Source organism: Mus caroli, unplaced genomic scaffold, assembly GCF_978045245.1.
Source record: "Mus caroli unplaced genomic scaffold, Mus_caroli_1 scaffold_7, whole genome shotgun sequence".
Classification (NCBI taxonomy): Eukaryota; Metazoa; Chordata; class Mammalia; order Rodentia; family Muridae; genus Mus; species Mus caroli.
In genome coordinates, this window is record NW_028227262.1 from 110,993,154 (window position 1) to 111,012,285 (window position 19,132).

General features: G+C 48.7%; 1 protein-coding gene across 1 annotated transcript; it reads left to right on the top strand.

Annotated features, from left to right (window-relative positions):
• The first annotated feature begins 503 nt into the window (after nt 1-503).
• Klrg2 (killer cell lectin like receptor G2) lies at nt 504-16,714 on the top strand. Its single transcript, XM_021165770.3, has 5 exons — nt 504-1,349; nt 7,832-7,933; nt 8,305-8,450; nt 10,039-10,142; nt 10,502-16,714. The coding sequence occupies exons 1-5, from the start codon at nt 659-661 to the stop codon at nt 10,620-10,622; spliced, it is 1,164 nt and encodes a 387-aa protein (XP_021021429.1). The 5' UTR covers nt 504-658; the 3' UTR covers nt 10,623-16,714.
• The last annotated feature ends 2,418 nt before the right edge of the window (nt 16,715-19,132 follow it).

Here is a 19,132-nt window from a genome sequence, read left to right on the forward strand (position 1 = left end):
CAATTTCACAGAGATGTCTCTGCTGCCAGAGTGATGGGGTTACAGGCATGGACCAAAGCGCCTGGCTCATTCCTCATTCTCCATGTTAAGTCTACAAGTAGTCAAGCTCCCAGAGTTGGAATCAGGACTTCAACCTTTCACTTGCTACCAAACCACAACCGGTGACCCTGTCGCCATCACTTTTCCTTGTTCTGATATGTCTGAAGTCCTTATCCACGCTGATTTAGCCAATCCCTTCCCACTCAGTCTACAACTGAATCCACCCGCAGCACAGAGCCAGCAGGGGTAACGGGTGGGGCTCGGGATGAAGGAGAGGAAGGAATCTGCCAGTCTCTGGGTTCCCAATGTTGCCTTAAGAGCCACCGCCCACTCTGTGACTCGCTCAACCGGGTCCTCCCAGCAACCAGTGCCACGGGAAGGCCAGTCTGGAGCTCCGAGGGTGTGGCCAATCCATAGCCACAGCCAATCACACAGGGTCCTCTAGTGAAGCTGTTAGTTGACAATGTGAACGACCCGAAACTTCTGGGGACCTAGCCTAGAACGCGACGCTCGCACTGCGAGTCTCGAGTCGGCGCGAAGGACGGAGCGGACCCGGGAAGCGTCGAGAGGAGGCCAGGGTGAGACCCGGTCCCCAGCGGAGCCCTCGGAAAGCTCGGAAATGGAGCCGCCGCAGGTCCCGGCCGAGGCGCCCCAACCCAGGGCCTCCGAAGACAGCCCGAGGCCGGAGCGGACCGGGCGGGAGGAGCCGGACGCTCAGCCCCAGGAGCTCCCGGAGAAGTCTCCGTCTCCAGCCCTGTCCGGTTCCCCTCGCGTACCTCCGCTCAGCCTGGGCTACGGCGCCTTCCGCCGCCTGGGCTCGTGCAGCCGCGAGCTGCCGTCGCCGAGCCCCTCGTGGACCGAGCAGCCCCGGGATGGCGAGGCGGAGCTGGAGCCCTGGACGGCGTCAGGAGAGCCCGCGCCCGCGTCCTGGGCGCCCGTGGAGCTGCAGGTGGACGTGCGCGTGAAGCCCGTGGGCGCGCCTGGGGCTAGTCGCGCGCCCTCGCCTGCGCCGTCCACGCGCTTTCTCACCGTGCCAGTGCCGGAATCGCCAGCCTTCGCCCGCCGCTCCGCTCCCACGCTCCAGTGGCTGCCCCGCGCCCCGTCACCAGGCTCCACGTGGAGCCGAGGATCGCCGCTTGCCGCGAACGCCACCGAGTCTGTCAGCCCCGCTGAGGGTTGCACGGTGCCCCCGGGCTCGCCCGCCTGCCGCTGCCGCTGCCGCGAGCCCGGGCTAACCAAAGAAGATGACGCGCTGCTGCAGCGCGCAGGCATAGATGGCAGGAAACTGCCGCGGGCCATCACGCTCATAGGTGAGTGCTCAAAAGTGCTCGTGCCCGGTCCCTGAACTAGACTAACCAGGAGCCAATCTGGATGCCCCCAAATGCATCCTGCTTCTGTCTCCGAATTAATAAGAATCAACCCAGGATCCTGCCCCTAGCCCTCCTCCCGAAAACTTTCCTTCCTTCTTAGTGTGCGCAGCATCTTGGAGAAGTAGAACTCTGGGTAAGGTGAGGGGAGGTGATTCAGAATCACGTGGCAGTGGTGGCCTGGGTACACTTCCAAGGGCTGGGCTCCTTTCCGCCTTCAGGAGGGTCATCCATCAGCACGCACACTGAGCTGGCCCCGCGCCAGATGGCATGTGTTTTGCTTTCCTTGTGAAGGAGAGGCAAGTCTAGCAGTGCAGAAAGCCCCTGTGTTGGTGTACTTTTTCTTACTGTGATAAAACGCTGACCAAAAACAACTTGGAGAGGAAAGGATGTATTGCCTTAGAGGTTATAGTTTATCATCAAGGGAAGCCAAAGCAGGAACCTGGAGGCGGGAACAGGGAAACAGGAGCAAAACCACGGAGGAAAGCTGTTTACTGGCTTTCTGCTCGGCTTTCTTTCTTGTACCACCCACCCCACCTGCACCCGCCCGTAGTAATTAAGAAAATGCCCTACAGACTTGCCTACAATCTGTACTTGCCAATCTGGTGGGTGCATTTTCTCAAGGGAGGTTCCGCTTTCCAAAAAAATCTTAGCTTGTGCCAACTTGATAAAACAGTAACCAGTACAGCCCCCTAAAGGTTGTTAGTCCCGAGTAAGGAATTGCTCTGTTATGGTTGGTTTACTGGGCCATTCTAGGTCGTGGGTGGTGGAGGTTCATATTAGCCTGGAGAGAACAGAGAAAGAAGCCTGAAGGGACTAGAACCTTGCCCAGTAAGCAAACTGCCCAAACGTGGGGTAGTGGAAAAGTTAAGCGATAAGGAGCACCCAGGGGTCCTCAGGTTGGGGGAGGGCTCAGAGACTTAGTCACGAAAAACTTTTAGAACCTCTGTGAGCAGATTTCTGCAGTGTGGGATGAGTTCGCCGTTGCTATTGCAAGTTTCCCACACGCTCGCTCGGTGCTTCTAGTTGATGCAAACTTGGTATCTTGCAGTGTGAACATCAGAGGTCTGACACAGGCTCCCTAGTCTAAGGATGCTATCAGCAGGGCAGTGCTTCTCTCACTGAGGCTCCTGGGCGGATCCTTTACTTCACCTCAGTGAGAGATCCTTCACTGTTGATCCCAAGTAGTATTAGGTGGGATCCATCTGCTCTGGCACTTTGTCTCCCTCCTCTCAGGTAATGACCCTCGTGATTACACTGAGACCAGGACAGCCTCGATTTCAGGGCCAGCTGAGCAGTAACTTCACCTCCATCTGAACTTTAATTCCTCTTTGACAAATGGCCCTAGTTTTGTCACTGTTCTAGGGATAATGACATGCACCTCTTTAGGTGTATGAGTGTCTGCTTGTATGTCTGTATACCACTTCCATTCCTGGAGGCCAGAAGAAGGTGTTAGATCTAGAACTGGAAGTAAAGGCAGTTACTTTGGAAGCCAGATTGTGGGTGCTGCGAACTGAACCCAGAGCCTTTGCAAGAGCAGCCAGTGCTCTTAACCACCGAGCCGTCTCTCTAGCTCCTTCATCAGATCTTTTAAAGAATCGGATTGTTGGGTTTGTTCTAGAAATTAAACTCCTACAGTGTTGTGGAGGAGGGCTGAGGCAAACGCCAGGCTGAGAAGAGACAGGAACACTGGCAGAGGGCAGGATCAGGAGGCAGAGCAGTGGGCAGGACCACGGGCCGGGTACAACTAAGCGAGCTGAAGGATGGAGATCTCTCCCACCATTCTGGTGGGTAACTGGATGGTGGGCCATATGCCCATCCACAAAGGAAACCATGGGGAGAGTTAGAGAAATAATAATAAGGTGCAGGATCCTGCTTGGATGAGGAATTCTTCCAAGTGCTTGACCCTGGGAGATCAAGCCGATTATCACGAGAGATGCAGTCTAAGGCGAGACTCTGACTTGCTGGATCCCAGCTGGTAGATGTCACAAGCTGGATACTTCTCAGCCCTGTGTGACCTTGGAAGGAGCAAGCTACTGTGGAGAGGGTTGGGAATGCTGTTGCTTAGTCTAGTCCCTTGTTTCTTTGGGCAGGTACCCTGAAGGAGCTGTCTAGCTGTTAGTGAAGGTACTGAAGACCAGGAGACACATTTAAAGACAGGGTCTCATATATGCTAGCTGGTCTCCAACTCACTATATAGCTGAAGAATGACCTTGAACATCCAATTCTCTGGCCTCCACCTCCAACGAACTAGAATTACAGGAATGTATCACTGTACCTGGTTTGTGTGGTCCTGGGGCTTCATGCATGCTGGGCAATACTCTACCAATTGTTCAGGCAGCTGGCGAAGCAAGAGGAGGTCATGAAGCTGAGAAAGGGAATGGTGGACCACATGCCCTTCACAAAGGAAAGTGTGGGAAGAACGGGAGGAATAAAAGGTGCCTTGGTCTGCAGGATCCTATTTGGATAACGATCCAGTCCCACATGGTGGATGCTTCTCCCTGGGTCTTGGCTTGGATTTACATTCTCTCACCCCCAAGGGCAACTTAGGGCTCTCTATGTCATACTGTTTGATTGTGCCTCATTATCCCAGGATTCTCCACACAGGCAGCGATTGCTCCTTCTAAGTATCTCCTCGGGGGGGATGGAAGGGAGAGGCATGGACTTGCCCACACCTCCAATACCTGGCACATCAGTGTCTTCTCAGTCTGTCTGTCTGTACAAGTCAGAACGTGTTATTCACCAATCCCTCTGGGGAGAAGACAGGGTGTTTGATCTCGGGGGTTGTCTTAAAATTAGCACACGTCCTATGGAGAAGGATCTGAAGACAAGCCTCACCTGGCCCCTGTCTTCCATATTGTGCAGGCAGTAGGGAGCATTAAAAAAGTGTAAGCACAAGTCAGTTTGACTACAGTGTAGAGGGCGGGCCAGGGAGACTGTTGGAATGAGGCTGGGGGAAGTGGACTCTTTGGAGACGAGACACATTAGAATTCCAAAGATGGTTCAGGTTTTGATGGGGTAGTGGGGTGGTTAGGAATTTGAAGCAAGACTGTTCTTGGTACTCAGTGCAGAGTAAGACCAATGTCACCGCATGGAGGGGACAGAGGCCCTGAGCAGAAGGAGGTGAGCCTGTCAAGCCTGACTCAGGCATAAGCCCCTTTTTGTTCTTTTGGGGACATCATGTCCTTTAGCAGTAACTGCGGAATCTGCAGGTCCAGGGTTGGGGGAAGGGAGAAGACATTAAGGGAACCTGGGTGTGTCTTATGTTCTTACAAGTTGAGTGTGTATAGAGGGTATCTGTGCTAACTGTGTGACTAAGAGTCACCTTGTAAACCCAGCATGGTGACTCACACTGCAGCCCCAGCTCCCAGGAAAGTCAAGCAGAGGACTAAGTGTCCTTGGCCACCTGGGCCACCCTGTCTTATTTTTGCCTGCTTGCCTTTTTTTTTTTTTTTTTTTTTTTGGTTTTTCCAGACAGGGTTTCTCTGTGTAGCTCTGGCTGTCCTGGAACTCTGTAGACCAGGCTGGCCTCGAACTCAGAAATCTGCCTGCCTCTGCCTCCCAGGTGCTGGGATTAAAGGCGTGCACCACCACATCTGACTGCCTGCTTGCTTTTTGACATAGTTTCTCTGTGTAGCCTTGGCCATCCTGGAACTCCCTCTGTAGACCAGGCTGGCCTCAAACTTAGAGATCCACCTGCCTCTGCCTCCCAAGTGCCTGGACCACCACCACCCAGCAGAGACCCTGACTTTTAAAATGAAAATGTGGCAGATGTGGTGAACGGATGCCTGCAATCCCTACGTGGCGCGGTTGTACAAAGAAGTTGCTGCAGGTTTGAAGCTAGCCTGGTCCAGAAAGCTCCAGGCCTCCTGAGCTGTAGAGAACCTATTTTCAAAAGAGAAAACAGAAAGCAGTGGTGTGGGACCTTGCTCTTTGGCTCTGTGGGGGTCCTCACCAAGCTCAGCAACTTGGCATTAGGTGGGTGTCCCTACCTGGTGTGGGACAACTTACCCACTGGGCTTTTTCATGCTTTGCTTTTTGAAGGACAAAGCCAAATCCAGGTTCAGATGCAAGAGTCGCACTGACTATAGTGGCTGGTGGGTTTATCCTCCTTGTCTTGGCCAAACTTTCCAGTTCTGCTCTTATTCTTTGCAAGCCTTAATTTAAGGCTGGAACACAGTTCGGTGGTAGACCTTTTGTCGAGCATGAACAAGACCCTGGTTCAGAGCCCTGTTGGAAATGAACCTCAGCTTATGCATACTCTTTGTTGCTAGTGGTTTACTTCTAACGTGTATGTTTTGCCTGTGTTTATATCTATGCATCACGTTCCTGGTGCCTGCAGAGTCTGGAAGACGACATCTAATCCTTTGAGACTGTAGTTGTGAGCTCCTATGTGGCTGCTGGAAATTGAGAGTCCTCTGGAAAGGCAGCCAGTGTTCTTAACCCCTGAGCCATCTCTAGCCCCTGGTCTGAAACTCTTTTTTCTTTACTGAACAGGAAAATACCTGTAGAAGGTGCTTTTATTATGTCTTAATATTTTTATAATTGTATATACACTGGGTAACAAACATATCTTTATTCCATCAAGCTACTTAATATGCTACCTCAGATAGTTACTAGTTTTTTATTGGATATTTTCTTTATTTACATTTCACATGTTCTCCCCGTTCCTGGTTCCCCCTAAAAAACACCCTCTCCCATCCTTTCCCCTTCCCCCTGCTCATCAGCCCACCCACTCCCATATCCTGGCCCTGGCATTCCCCTACACTGGGGCATAGAGCCTTCACAGGACCAAGGACTTCTCCTCCCATTGATGTCTGACTGGCCTGAAACTCTTGATGCCTCTGCCTCAACCACCTGAATGCTGGGACTGCAGACTTGTGCCACCACACTTGGCTGTCTGGCTTCTTTGACTTAACATGTTCCAACTTAGCAGTTTATTCTTTTTAATTGCTGGTTAGCATTTCTTGGCATAAATATGTTGTTTTGATTATACACTTATTGGCTGATAGAAATCCCGAGGATGGGAACGAGACACTGTGGTGCCCCAGCACTTGGGAGGCAGAGGCAGGCGGATCTCTGAGTTCAAGGCCAGCCTGGTCTACAGAGTGAGTTCCAGGGCATTGAGGGCTATACAGAGAAACCCAACCTTGAGGGAGAAAATACATATAAAATGAGCATGATAACTGCGCATTGATGCAGTCATCCCTCACTGACTCCTTGTGGACATGATGTGACAGCTACCTCAGGCTCCTGCTGCCTCCCCCCACCCCCGGGATGAAAGGTTCTCTTTAACTGGGAAGACACCTGATATTCACTCTCCGGGTGACTCAGCTATTAAAGCTGTGTCTTGGGCCAGGCATGATATTCTTAAAGGTGACATTTATATTCTTAATGGTGGTGGGTGACGTGCATGCACCACTGGATGTGTGTGGAGGTCAGGCAGAAAACTTATAAGAGTTGATTTTTCTCCTACCATGCGGGTCCCAGAGATCAACACCAGGCTTGGTGGCAAGCACGGTCACCTGCCGAGCCATGTGCCAGCCTTGGTTACAGCCTGTGATCCCAGCTTCTCAGAAGGCTGAGGTGGGAGGAACAAAGGCGTGATACCAGACTGGGAAACAGTAAGACTCTATCTCAAAACAGAAGGATAGCTGGGCGTGGTAGTTAAACCCGGCTCTCCAAAGGTAGGGACAGGTGGATTTCTGTGAGTTCAAGGCCAGCTTGGCCTACATACCAAGTTTCAGGCCATTCATGACAATAGAGAGAGACCCTGTCTCAAACAAAACAAAACAAACAAAAAACCCATAAGGATAAGATAACAGAAAAGACGTGGGTGTGTCCTGTCTCCTGTTGTTCATACTCTCATTCCCTGCCCACAGCCTCCCATACCTCATGCCCTTGGTCCTGGAGCCACTGACAAGGCTCACAGCTGCAGAGAACTGAGTTTGTACCTGACTTCTTCCATGACTTCAGACCTGGAAACACAGCTGGGTTTTGATGAAAAAAAAAAAAAAAAAAAAGGAGTGAAATGTAGCACCGGGACTTGACCTTGGTTGACCTTGACCTGTGGCATTACAGTTTAGCCCCTGCTGGCTCTTCTGTGGCATGTTACCCCTAGTGCCCTGGTTCCTCCATCCTCTGCTGCCTGTAGGCACCTGGCACACACTGTACATGATGTGTGCCAGCCCCTTGCTGTTTTGTAGAGCCTTCCTCTTCTAAGCCATGTGAGAAGGAAGTAGACCGTACTGTAGCATGTCTCTCCTGAATATAAGGTTCTGATCTAACCTGGGTGCTTTGCCTCTGTGGCTCGAACCAAGGTAACCATGCAGCTGGTGTGTGGGGTGAGACAGAGACCTGTATAGTTCTGGGTTGTACGTAGTTGGGGTGGCCTCTTATAACTTGCCTTTCTGTTTGCTCTCCAGGGCTGCCCCAGTACATGAAGTCTCTGCGCTGGGCTCTGGTGGTCATGGCTGTGCTGCTGGCCGTCTGCACTGTAGCTATTGTGGCCCTGGCCTCTAGAGGAGGTATGCTAGCTATCCCGTCCCTCTTCTGTGTATTTGCAGCACCTTTGAGGCCAGGGAGGGATATGAGGTGCAGCATAAAGACACCAGCCTTATTTAGCAAAGAAAAGAGAGCTTGACCCTTTCTTCCCGGCAGTCACAGCCTATAACCTGACTGCTAATGAGAACACCAGCCCCTATCCAGGGGAACTTGTCACAGCTGTACAACCTTCCAGGGGCCCTCTCTGGCCACCATCCTTCCCACTGGACACTTGTTAGCTCCCTACCCATAGATTCACCTCCTTAGCCAAGGTTGGGACCATGATTTGTTTTCTCAGTGTATTGATGCATAGCTCCTTAGACACTCCCCTTGACTGACAAGTCTCTGCTTTCAGGAACCAAGTGCCAACCATGCCCTCAAGGCTGGATGTGGTCTCAGGAACAATGTTACTACCTCTCTGAAGAAGCCCAAGACTGGGAGGGCAGCCAGGCATTCTGCTCAGCCCACCATGCCACACTGCCTCTGCTGAGCCACACCCAGGTGAGAATGGCTGGCTAGGAGAGGGTGTGTGTCACCCCAGATCCCTGAATCTTAGCTCTGGAAGGATATCCCCCGCCCTTGTGTGTGTGTGTGTGTGTGTGTGTGTGTGTGTGTATCTGTCTGTCTGTCTGTCTAAGTTAGGGTTATATTGCTGTGATAAGACACCATGACCAAAGTCAACCTAGGAAGGGAAAAAAAAAGATTTATTTCATCTTACAGTTTTCAGTCCTTGCTGTCCTTGGTGGTCATCCCATGGTCCTAACATCTCCAAATTGTTGAGGTCTCCACTACAACTGGGCTGCACCTTCACCTAGCCTCTCCTGGGCTCTCTTCAGAGACTCTGACCCTGCCACATGGGTAAAGTCTCAACTTCTCTCTATGGTCCCTTCAATCCTTTGGCTTCTACTTCAACTGAGGCTGCACATTCACCAGTGGCCTCTCATGACGCCAAGCCTCAGCTGCTCTCCATGACCTCCTCATGCCTTCAAAACCAGTACCCTCTGAGGAGCTCTTACACATTACCAAGGTTGGCTACTAGCACAAGGTAAAGCCTTGGCCTTCTCTGGACCACAAAATTGTGCCTCGGTGATGCTAGTCTCTTCTTAATCACAGCCCTAGCTGACTAGTATCAATTGGCCAAGCAAAGCAAAGCAAAGGTGTCACTATCATGGTTCTTAATTCAAAAATATCAAATGGCTCTGATAGTCTTTACAGGACTCTCAAGTTTCCCCTGTCGCCATCTCTACCTGCTCTCAGCATTACCTTCTGAGACAATGTTCCCACAGCAGCTCACTGAGAGCTGAGTACTCCAAGGGCTTTCCAGCCTAAGGTTCACTATCCTCCCAAAACCACATGGTTAGGTCTGTCACAGCATTTATAGCTAGTTGGGATTCCTACTGCTGTGATAAAACACCGTGATCAAGAGCTCCTTCTGGAGGAAAGGGTTATTTCCCTGGTAGCTTAGAGTCCATCTTCTAGGGAAGGGAGGGCAGGAACTCAAGGCAGGAACCTGAAGGCAGGAGCTGATGCAGAGGCCATGCAGGAGTGCTTACTGGCTTGCTCTGCATGGCTTGTTCAGCCTGCTTTCTTACATGGTCTGTATTAGTCATGGCTCTCTTGAGTAAAAAAACTTATAGAATGAATATAAATATTACACACAAACATGCAGGTTTTCTGTATATATATGTGGGGTTTATTAGAATGGATTCAAGCTGTGGTCCAGTTAGTCCAACACTAGCTATCTACCAATGGAAGATTCAAAAATCCAGTAGTTGTTCAGTCCATGAGGCTGGATGTCCTTACTGGTCTTCAGTGTCTGCCAGAATCCTGAAGAAGTAGGCTGACTCTAATGCCAGTGAAAGAATGGACTTGCTAGTGAGAGTGAGAACAAGCAGGCAAAGAGAGCAAGCACAATGCCAGGCCACCAGCAAGCATCCTGATCATCTCCCATAAGTGCAGGTATTTTGCAAGATCTTTGAGCGGATAACTTCCTGGAAAGGTGTGCTGGAATCCTGCAGAAGCCTCAGGGAAAACAGATGCCCTGGTGAACCATGATATGCAAAGAGTAACTGCCTGCTTTTCCCCTCAGGATTTCTTAAGAAAATACCGGATCACCAAGGGCTCCTGGGTGGGGGCCCGACGAGGCCCTGAAGGCTGGCACTGGACTGATGGGGTCCCCTTGCCATCCCAGCTGTGAGTACCTGGGTTCTCTCTTTCTCTGTTGTGCTGTAGCCTCCTTTTGCCCCATCCAACCTTCAGTACTGATAGGAGAGGGGGTTAGCATTGGCTTATCCTTTCACTCCAACCCGGGTGTGGGTCCCCAACACATTCACCCAGACAGAACTGTCATGGCTGCTTTTCAGGTACAAGGTCTGTAGCTTAGGAATTTGGTGTTTCTGCCATGTAGCTGACCATTGGGGGATACTGCTAGGGCTCTTTCCAGACATTTCCTGCCTGTATAGTGACTGGCACAGTACTGAGCGTGTATAGAAGACAGGTCCCACAACCTGAGTGTTTTCTCTCTCTCCTCCCTCAAATTCACCCCACTGCAGATTCCCGGCAGACAGTGAGGACCACCCAGACTTCAGCTGTGGGGGTTTGGAAGAAGGCAGGCTCGTGGCTCTTGACTGCAGTTCTCCTAGACCCTGGGTCTGTGCCAGAGAAACCAAATGACTTAGTCTCCTGTGTTAGACCTGTCTGGAGTTGTCCCCATGGCTTTTGCTTTGGTGTGACCAAAGTATCTGACAGAAACAACTTCAAAGAGGCAAGAATGAGCAGGCTCGCGGTTTCAGGGGGCTGCACCTGGCAGAGCTGCCCAGTCCACCGCAGCAGAGGAAATGCTGGAGCCAAGGGGTGGGAACAACCTTCAAAGGCCTGTCACTGTTGACATACCTCCACACCAGGCTCTACCTCCTCAAGCTCCCAAGTCACCCCTAAACCCAGCACTACCAGCTGGGAACAAACCTGTGGCGGACATTTCAGACTCAATCCAGAGCATTCCTATTACAAATCCCCTCAAGATTCATGACTGTCTTGTCTTGTTTTGAGACAGGGTCTCTCTCTCTGTACCCCTGGCTGGCCTGGAACTTACTGTGTGGTCCAGGGTGGCCTTAAGTCCCTAGGCAAGCCTCCCAAGTACAGGAATTACAGATGTGTGCCACCACACCCAGCCCATGGCTAACTCAATGCAAAATGAATTCAGTCCAATTTCAAGAGCCTCTATAGTCTTAACAGTCCCAACGTTGTTCAAAGACTCTCCAGGTTGGTAGTCCCCACAGCAGTGTGTGGGGGAGCTGCACCAAACCTCCCCACCTCCCATTTCCTTCTTCAGCCAGCCTCATGCTTCATAGAACTTTCCACTAGCCAAGCTGGGGCACCTTTGTTCTTCTGACCAGGCGCCCTAACTTCTCCCTATGCTGGTCTCCAGCAGGTGAGTTCCCAAAGGGAGGCACCAAACCTATTCTGAGATGGCTGGCTGGGATCCCATCTAAAGGAGTGGGGTACCAAAGGGAGGTGGTGTCCATCTTCCCTCCCCCCTCAAAAAAACCCCACAAGTTCACAGACTAAAATATTTTTTTTTTCAAAGACTAGGCCCTCACAAGATGGTTTAGCAGGTAAGAGCACTGTCCCAGAGGACCCGGGTTTGATTCCTAGAACTCTCTCAAAGTGTAACTCCATCACCCACCCCACCTCCCATATCACACCCCCACCCTCAGGCACTGCATGAACATGGTGCAGATATACAGCCAGAAAAAATACCCATACACATAAACTGAGGGGTGGGGCTCGTAGAGACACATACACTAAATAAACTTGAAAAAAGATACACACACACACACCTGGGCATGCCTGTGAAGGAGCTCGGTTAAGGTGAGAAGATCCATTTTAAATGTGAGTGGTAGCATCCTAGGGCTGTGGTCCTGGGATGAATAGAGAAGTAGGTTGAGCACCAGCATTCATCCCTCCCTGCTTCCTGGCTGCAGCAGTGTGAGCATAAGCCTCACGCTTCTGCCAGGCTTCCCCAGAATGTTGGCCTGCACCCTCAAACTGGGAGCCAAAACACTCTCCCTCTAAGTGGTCAGTATTTCATTGCAGCAATAAGAAGAGTAGCTAATATATTAGCAAACTGCACTGTGGATTGAGTAAGCACCCCTGGAACATCTGGCCATGCCCTGCTCCCTAACATCTTCCACAAGCTATTAAGGATCCCTGCCGCTAGGTACCCATCCCTGATGCCTCTCTGGTTCAGGGCTTAAGATGTGTTCATTCTGAATTCATTCTTTGGGAGAATGAGCTTGTTTCAGCTTGCTTCCTGCCCTTGTTGCTCATAGGGATATTTGCAGATGAAAACACAGCTGCACTGTCCTGGCATCCCTACACTACAAGTCAATAGTCTGTGTGTCAGTCTGTCCAAGCAGCCAGCACCTATTTAGAGAGCATCAGCTGAGGGAAAACCCTAAGCAAGAGAAAAAAAATCTAGAACATCTATATCCTTACAATTAGCACAGATCTTTGAGACTTTCTACGTTGCAGGCTGTTGGATGTCAGTCAGTAAATAAAGCCAGCAGCATTGTCATTTATGATAAGGATCATGCCTTTGGATTGAACTGAGTCCCTTTCAAACTATGCAAGTTCTAGTCCCCAGAACCAATAATGTGACCTTTATGGAAATATTGTTGGTGCACACTCAGGTGAAAATGAGACCAGTCATGTAGCTGGTCAAATATGACTGGTATCTTTATAAGAACTTTATGGCCAACAAAAAGGCTCAGCTGGTAAAGCACTTGCTGCACAGCCTGGTAACCTGAATGTGATCCCCAGAATCCACATAGAGGAGGAAGAAGAGAACTGACTCTCACCTCCACATGTGCACAAGCCCTGACCCCTCTCACGCACGCACACACACATACATACATGTAACTTTTAAAGTCTAATGCTGGCAAGATAGCTCAGCAGGTGAAGGCACCATCAAGCTTGATTTCAATCCCCAGGCCCCACAGGGTACAAGGAGACATTTAGACTATCTGTAGGGAGTCTGAGAATAAAGGCATCAATCAGTTAATCCTGCCTCTCAGAGATATCAGTTCCCATTTCTCAGTCTTAAAGGTATGGTTTAGTCCCTGCCAAAGTTCTGACAACCTATGCTTTGGAGAGAAGCTGGCCTTGAATTGCAAAGGCATTTCCCCACAGTGCACATGGATCTGTGGGTTAAGGGGTGTGTGTGTGTGTGTGTGTGTGTGTGTGTGTGTATCTAAGGACATCCCAGGAGCACTGGGGGCTCCAAACAGCAATACTAAGCAATTCCAGCCAGGAAAGCCATCTGTCTTCTTACATTAACAGCTCTTGTTTGTGCTATCCAGTGTACTTACCTGTATTCACACATCTAATTCCCACCATGACCTAGTAAACGAGAAAAGCTAGATTCTAGGATATAAACAACAAATTGTAAATAGGACAAATAGAAAAGGGAAATTGAAGTTGTTTCTCTTCATATAATCACCTTTCTCCTTTAGGACCACAGGAGGAACACAGTCACCAAAAGTGCTTAAATGTCCTCAAGTCAAGAGATAGCCAACTTAAGCTGGAAGCTTCTAGTCAAAAGAAAGGGCTCTGAACACCTTAGGCAGGCTCTAGTGCCACCCCGGGATTGCTGAACTGCAGCCAGGAATGAAGTCACACTGCAACCAAAGTGGAAACTTCCACATTGCACTGAAATATGAAGACAATGGGAGGAGGGGAGAGTTTTCAGAACGGACAGCAGGCAAATGGTACAGTGAACAGTAGGAATCTTCCAGCCTTGTGTTACTCTGCTATTCCAAAGCTGAGACTCAAAGAGGATAAAAGAATGCCGGACAGCCGAGGGAGGTCAAGAGTGCAGACCCTGGAGATGTGAATCCACACTTGCTCAAAGAAAACATGCAAAAACCAAAAAACACAAAGAGTGAAGAGACCATGGCGTGTGTGTGTGTGTGTGTGTGTGTGCAACCTTACAGTGGATTATACTCAGATATGAAAACACATAGCTCTGGGGCTGGTCCAGTAGTTAAGAGCACTTGTAACTCTTGCAGGGGACCTGATTTGGTTCCCAGAGCCCAGCTGGTGGCTTACAAGCATTTGGACCTGCAGCCCCAGATCTGAATGCCTCTTCTGACCGCCACAGGTGCTAGGAGTGAACATAACATACATGGAGGCAAGGCACTCACACACGCTTTACATTTTCTACTTTATTTGTTTACTTATTTATTTAATTTTGTGGTTGTTTGTGATGGTCTTTTGATGTAGTCCTGGTTGTCCCAGAACTCAGTAGGTAAACCAGGCTGGCCTCAAACTCATAGACATCCTCTTGCCTCTGGCCCGAGTGCTGGAATTAAAGGTGTGTGCTATACATATGGCCACGTCTTTTTTTAAATGCTTGTCTTTTGTATGTGTGCTCGTGCATGTGAGATGTGCTTGTGCACACACATGAATGTAAGTGGGGTGTGACACTGTGTATGTGGAGGTTAAAGGTCAATCTTGGGTGCCAATTCTCATTTTTCACCTTGTTAGGCATGGAGTCTGTTATTCACTGTTGCACATGCCAAGGCAGCTGGCTGCCAAACTTGGCTTTCTCCTCTCTGTTCCCATCTCATGGGAGGAGCCTCCACATCAGGCTTTCTATAAGTTCTGGGGGGTCCCGCAGGTCTTTACACTTGTGTGGTAGACACTGTTCTACTGAGCTACTTGTCTGACCTGTAAACGTTTGTCTACCGATAGACACAAACACAGTTGAGTCTCTGGAAAAGCAGCCAGACTTGAAAGGGCTACTGATAATTCTACCTCTGCTAGTCAAAAGGAGACAGAATTAGTTTGAGAATAGAGATAATTCTGCCAGAAATAAGGCAAGACAGGCTTTTCAATGGTGGGATAAACTTGTCAAATTTACTGAGTATGTAATTGCTGAAAGTCACTGGGGAAAACTCCATCTCAAAGTTTTTGTTGAAGAGGCAGCCTTTCAGGCATTTTTCTTCTCTCCTTTTTCTTTTTTGCTTTTTGGCTCTGTAGACCAGATTGTCCTCGAACTCACAAAGATCCACTGTAGTGCTATATAACACTAAAAGCCTGTGTCACGACTGCCCTGTCCTTTTAAGCACCTTGATCATATAATTTGCCATTAAGTAAACTTGGAACAAAAAGAGTTGCAGGCTAAGAGTCAGTCTGAACTGAATTTAAATCACTTTGTCCACTGATTTCTTGAGCAGTTTTTTGGCTTCCTTAAACCTAAATATCTGAGAAACTAGGGAACGTAGGCAGTTCTTTAATGCTCGGCTGTTCCTCAGTCTGCCTCTGGTATGTAGTCACATAGCTAGTATGTGATAGAACCTGGAGTTCCAGAGTTTGTCAGCTCCTGCCCTGCTTAGCATTGCCTTTAATATTTCTAAGCCACCCAACATGCTTCTGATGGTGCTCTGTGGCTTTTACTTTTTAGATTCATTTATTTATTATATGTAAGTACACTGTAGCTGTCTTCAGACACCCCAGAAGAGGGCCTCAGATCTCATTACAGATGGTTGTGAGTCACCATGTGGTTGCTGGGATTTGAACTCAGGACCCTAGGAAGCACAGTCAGTGCTCTTAACTGCCAAGCCATCTCTCCAGCTCCAAGCTCTGTGGCCTTTCTTGTAGAACAAATTCATCAGCAAGCAGGAGCATCAACTACAAGATGTACAAGGAGGAAACAGATGTTCTGCTCTAACACATTAAGAAAAAAGGGGGGAGCAGGATGTGCCAGAGCTGCAGGTCTATTTTAACAGGCAAGACAGGTGAAGAGCTCTGAAGCTCAAGGAGTCTGAATGCCTCAGTGCAGAAGGGCAGGTGTGACTCAGGCTCATTGTCCTGCAAAGGGCCTCATGTGTGATGAGGATGTGTGGGCCGTTGCTTCTCTATCCTCCAAGAATGGTGGCAGGGCCTCCTTATACACAGGACCACAGAAATCACTATTTGGGGTGGTGAACAGAAACTGAGAACAAACTGTAAGAAATTGTATCAGAACAGCCAAAGGTTAAGAAAACAGAGACCAGAGCCAAACAAAAGCAAAGCTTAACCCTGGCTATTCAGATGCTGACTCCCAAGAGCACAGGAGGTGAGCATCTTAGGAACATCATTGGTTTTCTCATGACTCTCGCTCTATCTTTTGCTGTTTCTTTTTTCAAGACATGTTCTCACTATGTAGATCTGGCTATCCTGGAACTGTGTAGACATCACAGAGATCTGCCTGCCTCTGCCTTTCTGAGTGCTGGGATTCAAGGCCTATGGCACTACCAGACTTCGCATGAGTTTCTTACGGTCACTTCTAAGACCTTCCAGCAAACATCCATCACTCTTTTGGTAGTGGTGATTTCAGGACTCAGTCCCCAGCTGCTCTCAGCTTCAAAGCTAAGAGCTATCAGCTTGGAGCTCCTCTGCCTGCGTCGAAAGCCTTGTAATCATGTGTGAACATTGACAAGCATACCTGGATGTCAAACTTAGAATCTTAGAGGAAGAAAGTGACCATGTGGATGTGGTTAGTGCTATAAACAAAATATTTTAGCTTCACTTAGAATAGCAGGTAAAGCTTCCAGTCCATCATTTTGAGTAGCTACTGCCTGACAAACCAAGAAATAACAGCAGGAATATAATTTTACAATATGAAGCCAATTACCTTTAAACGGAAACTAGAATGGTTATCTTGGGGTCGAGGAAAATTATTTCCCAGGGAGGAACAGTAGAGGACATTCTAAGATGTCTTAACCGGGCTGAGTAGTAAGTATATACAAATCAAGCTACACTCTTTTTTTTTTTTTTTTTTTTTTTTTGGTTTTTCGAGACAGGGTTTCTCTTTATAGCTCTGGCTGTCCTGGAGCTCACTTTGTAGACCAGGCTGGCCTCGAACTCAGAAATCCGCCTGCCTCTGCCTCCCGAGTGCTGGGACTAAAGGCGTGCGCCACCACGCCCGGCCAAGCTACACTCTTAACTGCACACAAATGGTTTACAAAATCTTAAGCTGCTCCCTCTTAGAAACAGAACTGAAATTACAGGGTGTGATGGTTTGTATATGCTTAGCCCAGGGAGTGGCACTATTAGGTGTGGCCTTGTTGGGGTACATGTGCCACTGTGGGCATGGGCTTTAAGACCCTTGTCCTAGCTCCCTGGAAGCAAGCCAGTCTTTTACTAGCAGTCTTCAGATGAAGATGTAGAACTCTCAGCTCTTCTTACACCATGCCTGCCTGGATGCTGCCATGCTCCTGCCTTGATGATAATGGACTGAACCTCTGAACCTGTAAGCCAGCTCCAATGAAATGTCCTTATAAGAGTTGCCTTGGTCATGGTGTCTGTTCACAGCAGTAAAACCCTAAGACAGAAGCTGGTTGGGTCCAGGGACTGAGGTATTGTGATAGGCCTGGCCATGCCTTTGTTTAGAAAAATGTGGATTTGGGGACTTTGGACTGGAAAGCAATGTAATGCTTTAAGTGTGGCTTAATGGGTCATTCTAGTAGGAATATGGAAGACTATGTTGCTAAGAGTGATTAGAACTGTGCAGACCTGGCACAAGAGGTTTTCAGTGGAAAGTTTCAGTTTATGGCATAAAGACTGTTTTTGTGGTATTTTGATGAAGAATGTGGCTGCTTTTTGCCCTCGTCTGAAGAATCTACCTGAGGCTAAGGTAAAGAGACTTATACTAATTGCATTGACAAAGGAAGTCTCAAAAAATCCCAATAGAGACTTTGTACTCTGGTTTAGCTTTATGAAGAGCATTTTAATGAAAAGGAACAAGGTAAGAAAGGAAAAATACAAAATATATGGTTCAAGTATTAAAGGGACACCAGGAAGTAGAATGGAAGAGAGTGGGACTTTGGGGCAAGATTCCATCCAGCTAAGTTTAGGTCAAGGTATGGTGATACACACCTTTAATTCAAGGAGACATAGCCAAGCAGATCTCTAAGTTTAAGGCCAGCCTGGGACAAAGCAAGTTCTAGGAGATGAAAAGCTTAAATCCAGGCATGGTGAACCACACCTTTAATCCCACCATTTAGGAAACAGGCACGAAGATCACTGAGTTCAAAGTCAATCTAGAGAACAAGTTCCAGAATAACCAAGCTTAGGCAGAGTAAAGGCACTGAAAACAGAAAGCTGGTGAGAACAGAATAGGGGGCCATGTTCCAGTGCCAGCAGAGCTCTGCAGCTGCTTCAGCCATGTGGCTCTGGCTTTAGAATCAAGAATAGATGAGACTACTGGGACAACTGATACTGGATTGCTGGAGCTAAGAAATTACAGTGGTTAAAGAGAGACCAGCATCACTGAGGTGAAATCTCTGTGAAGTGTTTTCTGAGAGCACAAAGAATCTGTGTTTCAGAGATAGTCAAGGTTGTACTTCATGCTGCAGCTGGACTTGATAATGTATAAGAATCACCCAGGTGGTACTGGTTTTGAAGGTATTAAGGGGTCACGGAGAGCAGCTGAGGCTTGGCACTATGAAAGGCCATGGAAAGCCATTGGTGAAAGTGCAGCCTCAACTGCAGTTGATGGCCCAGGACTGAAGGGGCCATGCAAAGAAGTTGAGGCTTAGCAACACGGAGAGGGCCTATGAGAGGCTATTAGTGAAGCCTCATTGCAGCTGAAGACTCCATGTATTGTAGATGCTACTACCATGGAATTATCATAAAGGACAGCAGCAGCAGTGGAGTAGAGTAAACCAGAGCCTAGAGTGCTACAGAAGGCAGAGCTGGAGATGAGACCCAAACCCTTTGGAGGAGCTCGGATCACGAACAAGAAGTTGTAACTGTTGAAGTTGCCTTAGAGACTCCAAGATGCCAGACCTGTGCGATGCCTGCTGAGGAAAGCTACTAACAGGAAGTGAGTGGAACCAGTCCAGGAGAATGAAGTTTGTTGCAAGTCAACAAAGATGAAGAAGGAGTTGGAGATCTGAAGACCGCTCTGACATCAGACATGGAGATGCAAGAGTTTGCCCAGCTGGTTTCTTGACTTGCTTTGATGATTACAGTTAAGTAACTAGATGAATCTCAGAAGACACTTTGAACTTTGGACTATTACCATGGTTAAGACTGCTGAAGACGACTGGGACTAAATATACCTATGGTGAAAGATCCTGACAGAATGTAAAAGGTCACAGAAGCCCTGAAATTGGCAAAATAGATTTCATTGTTAG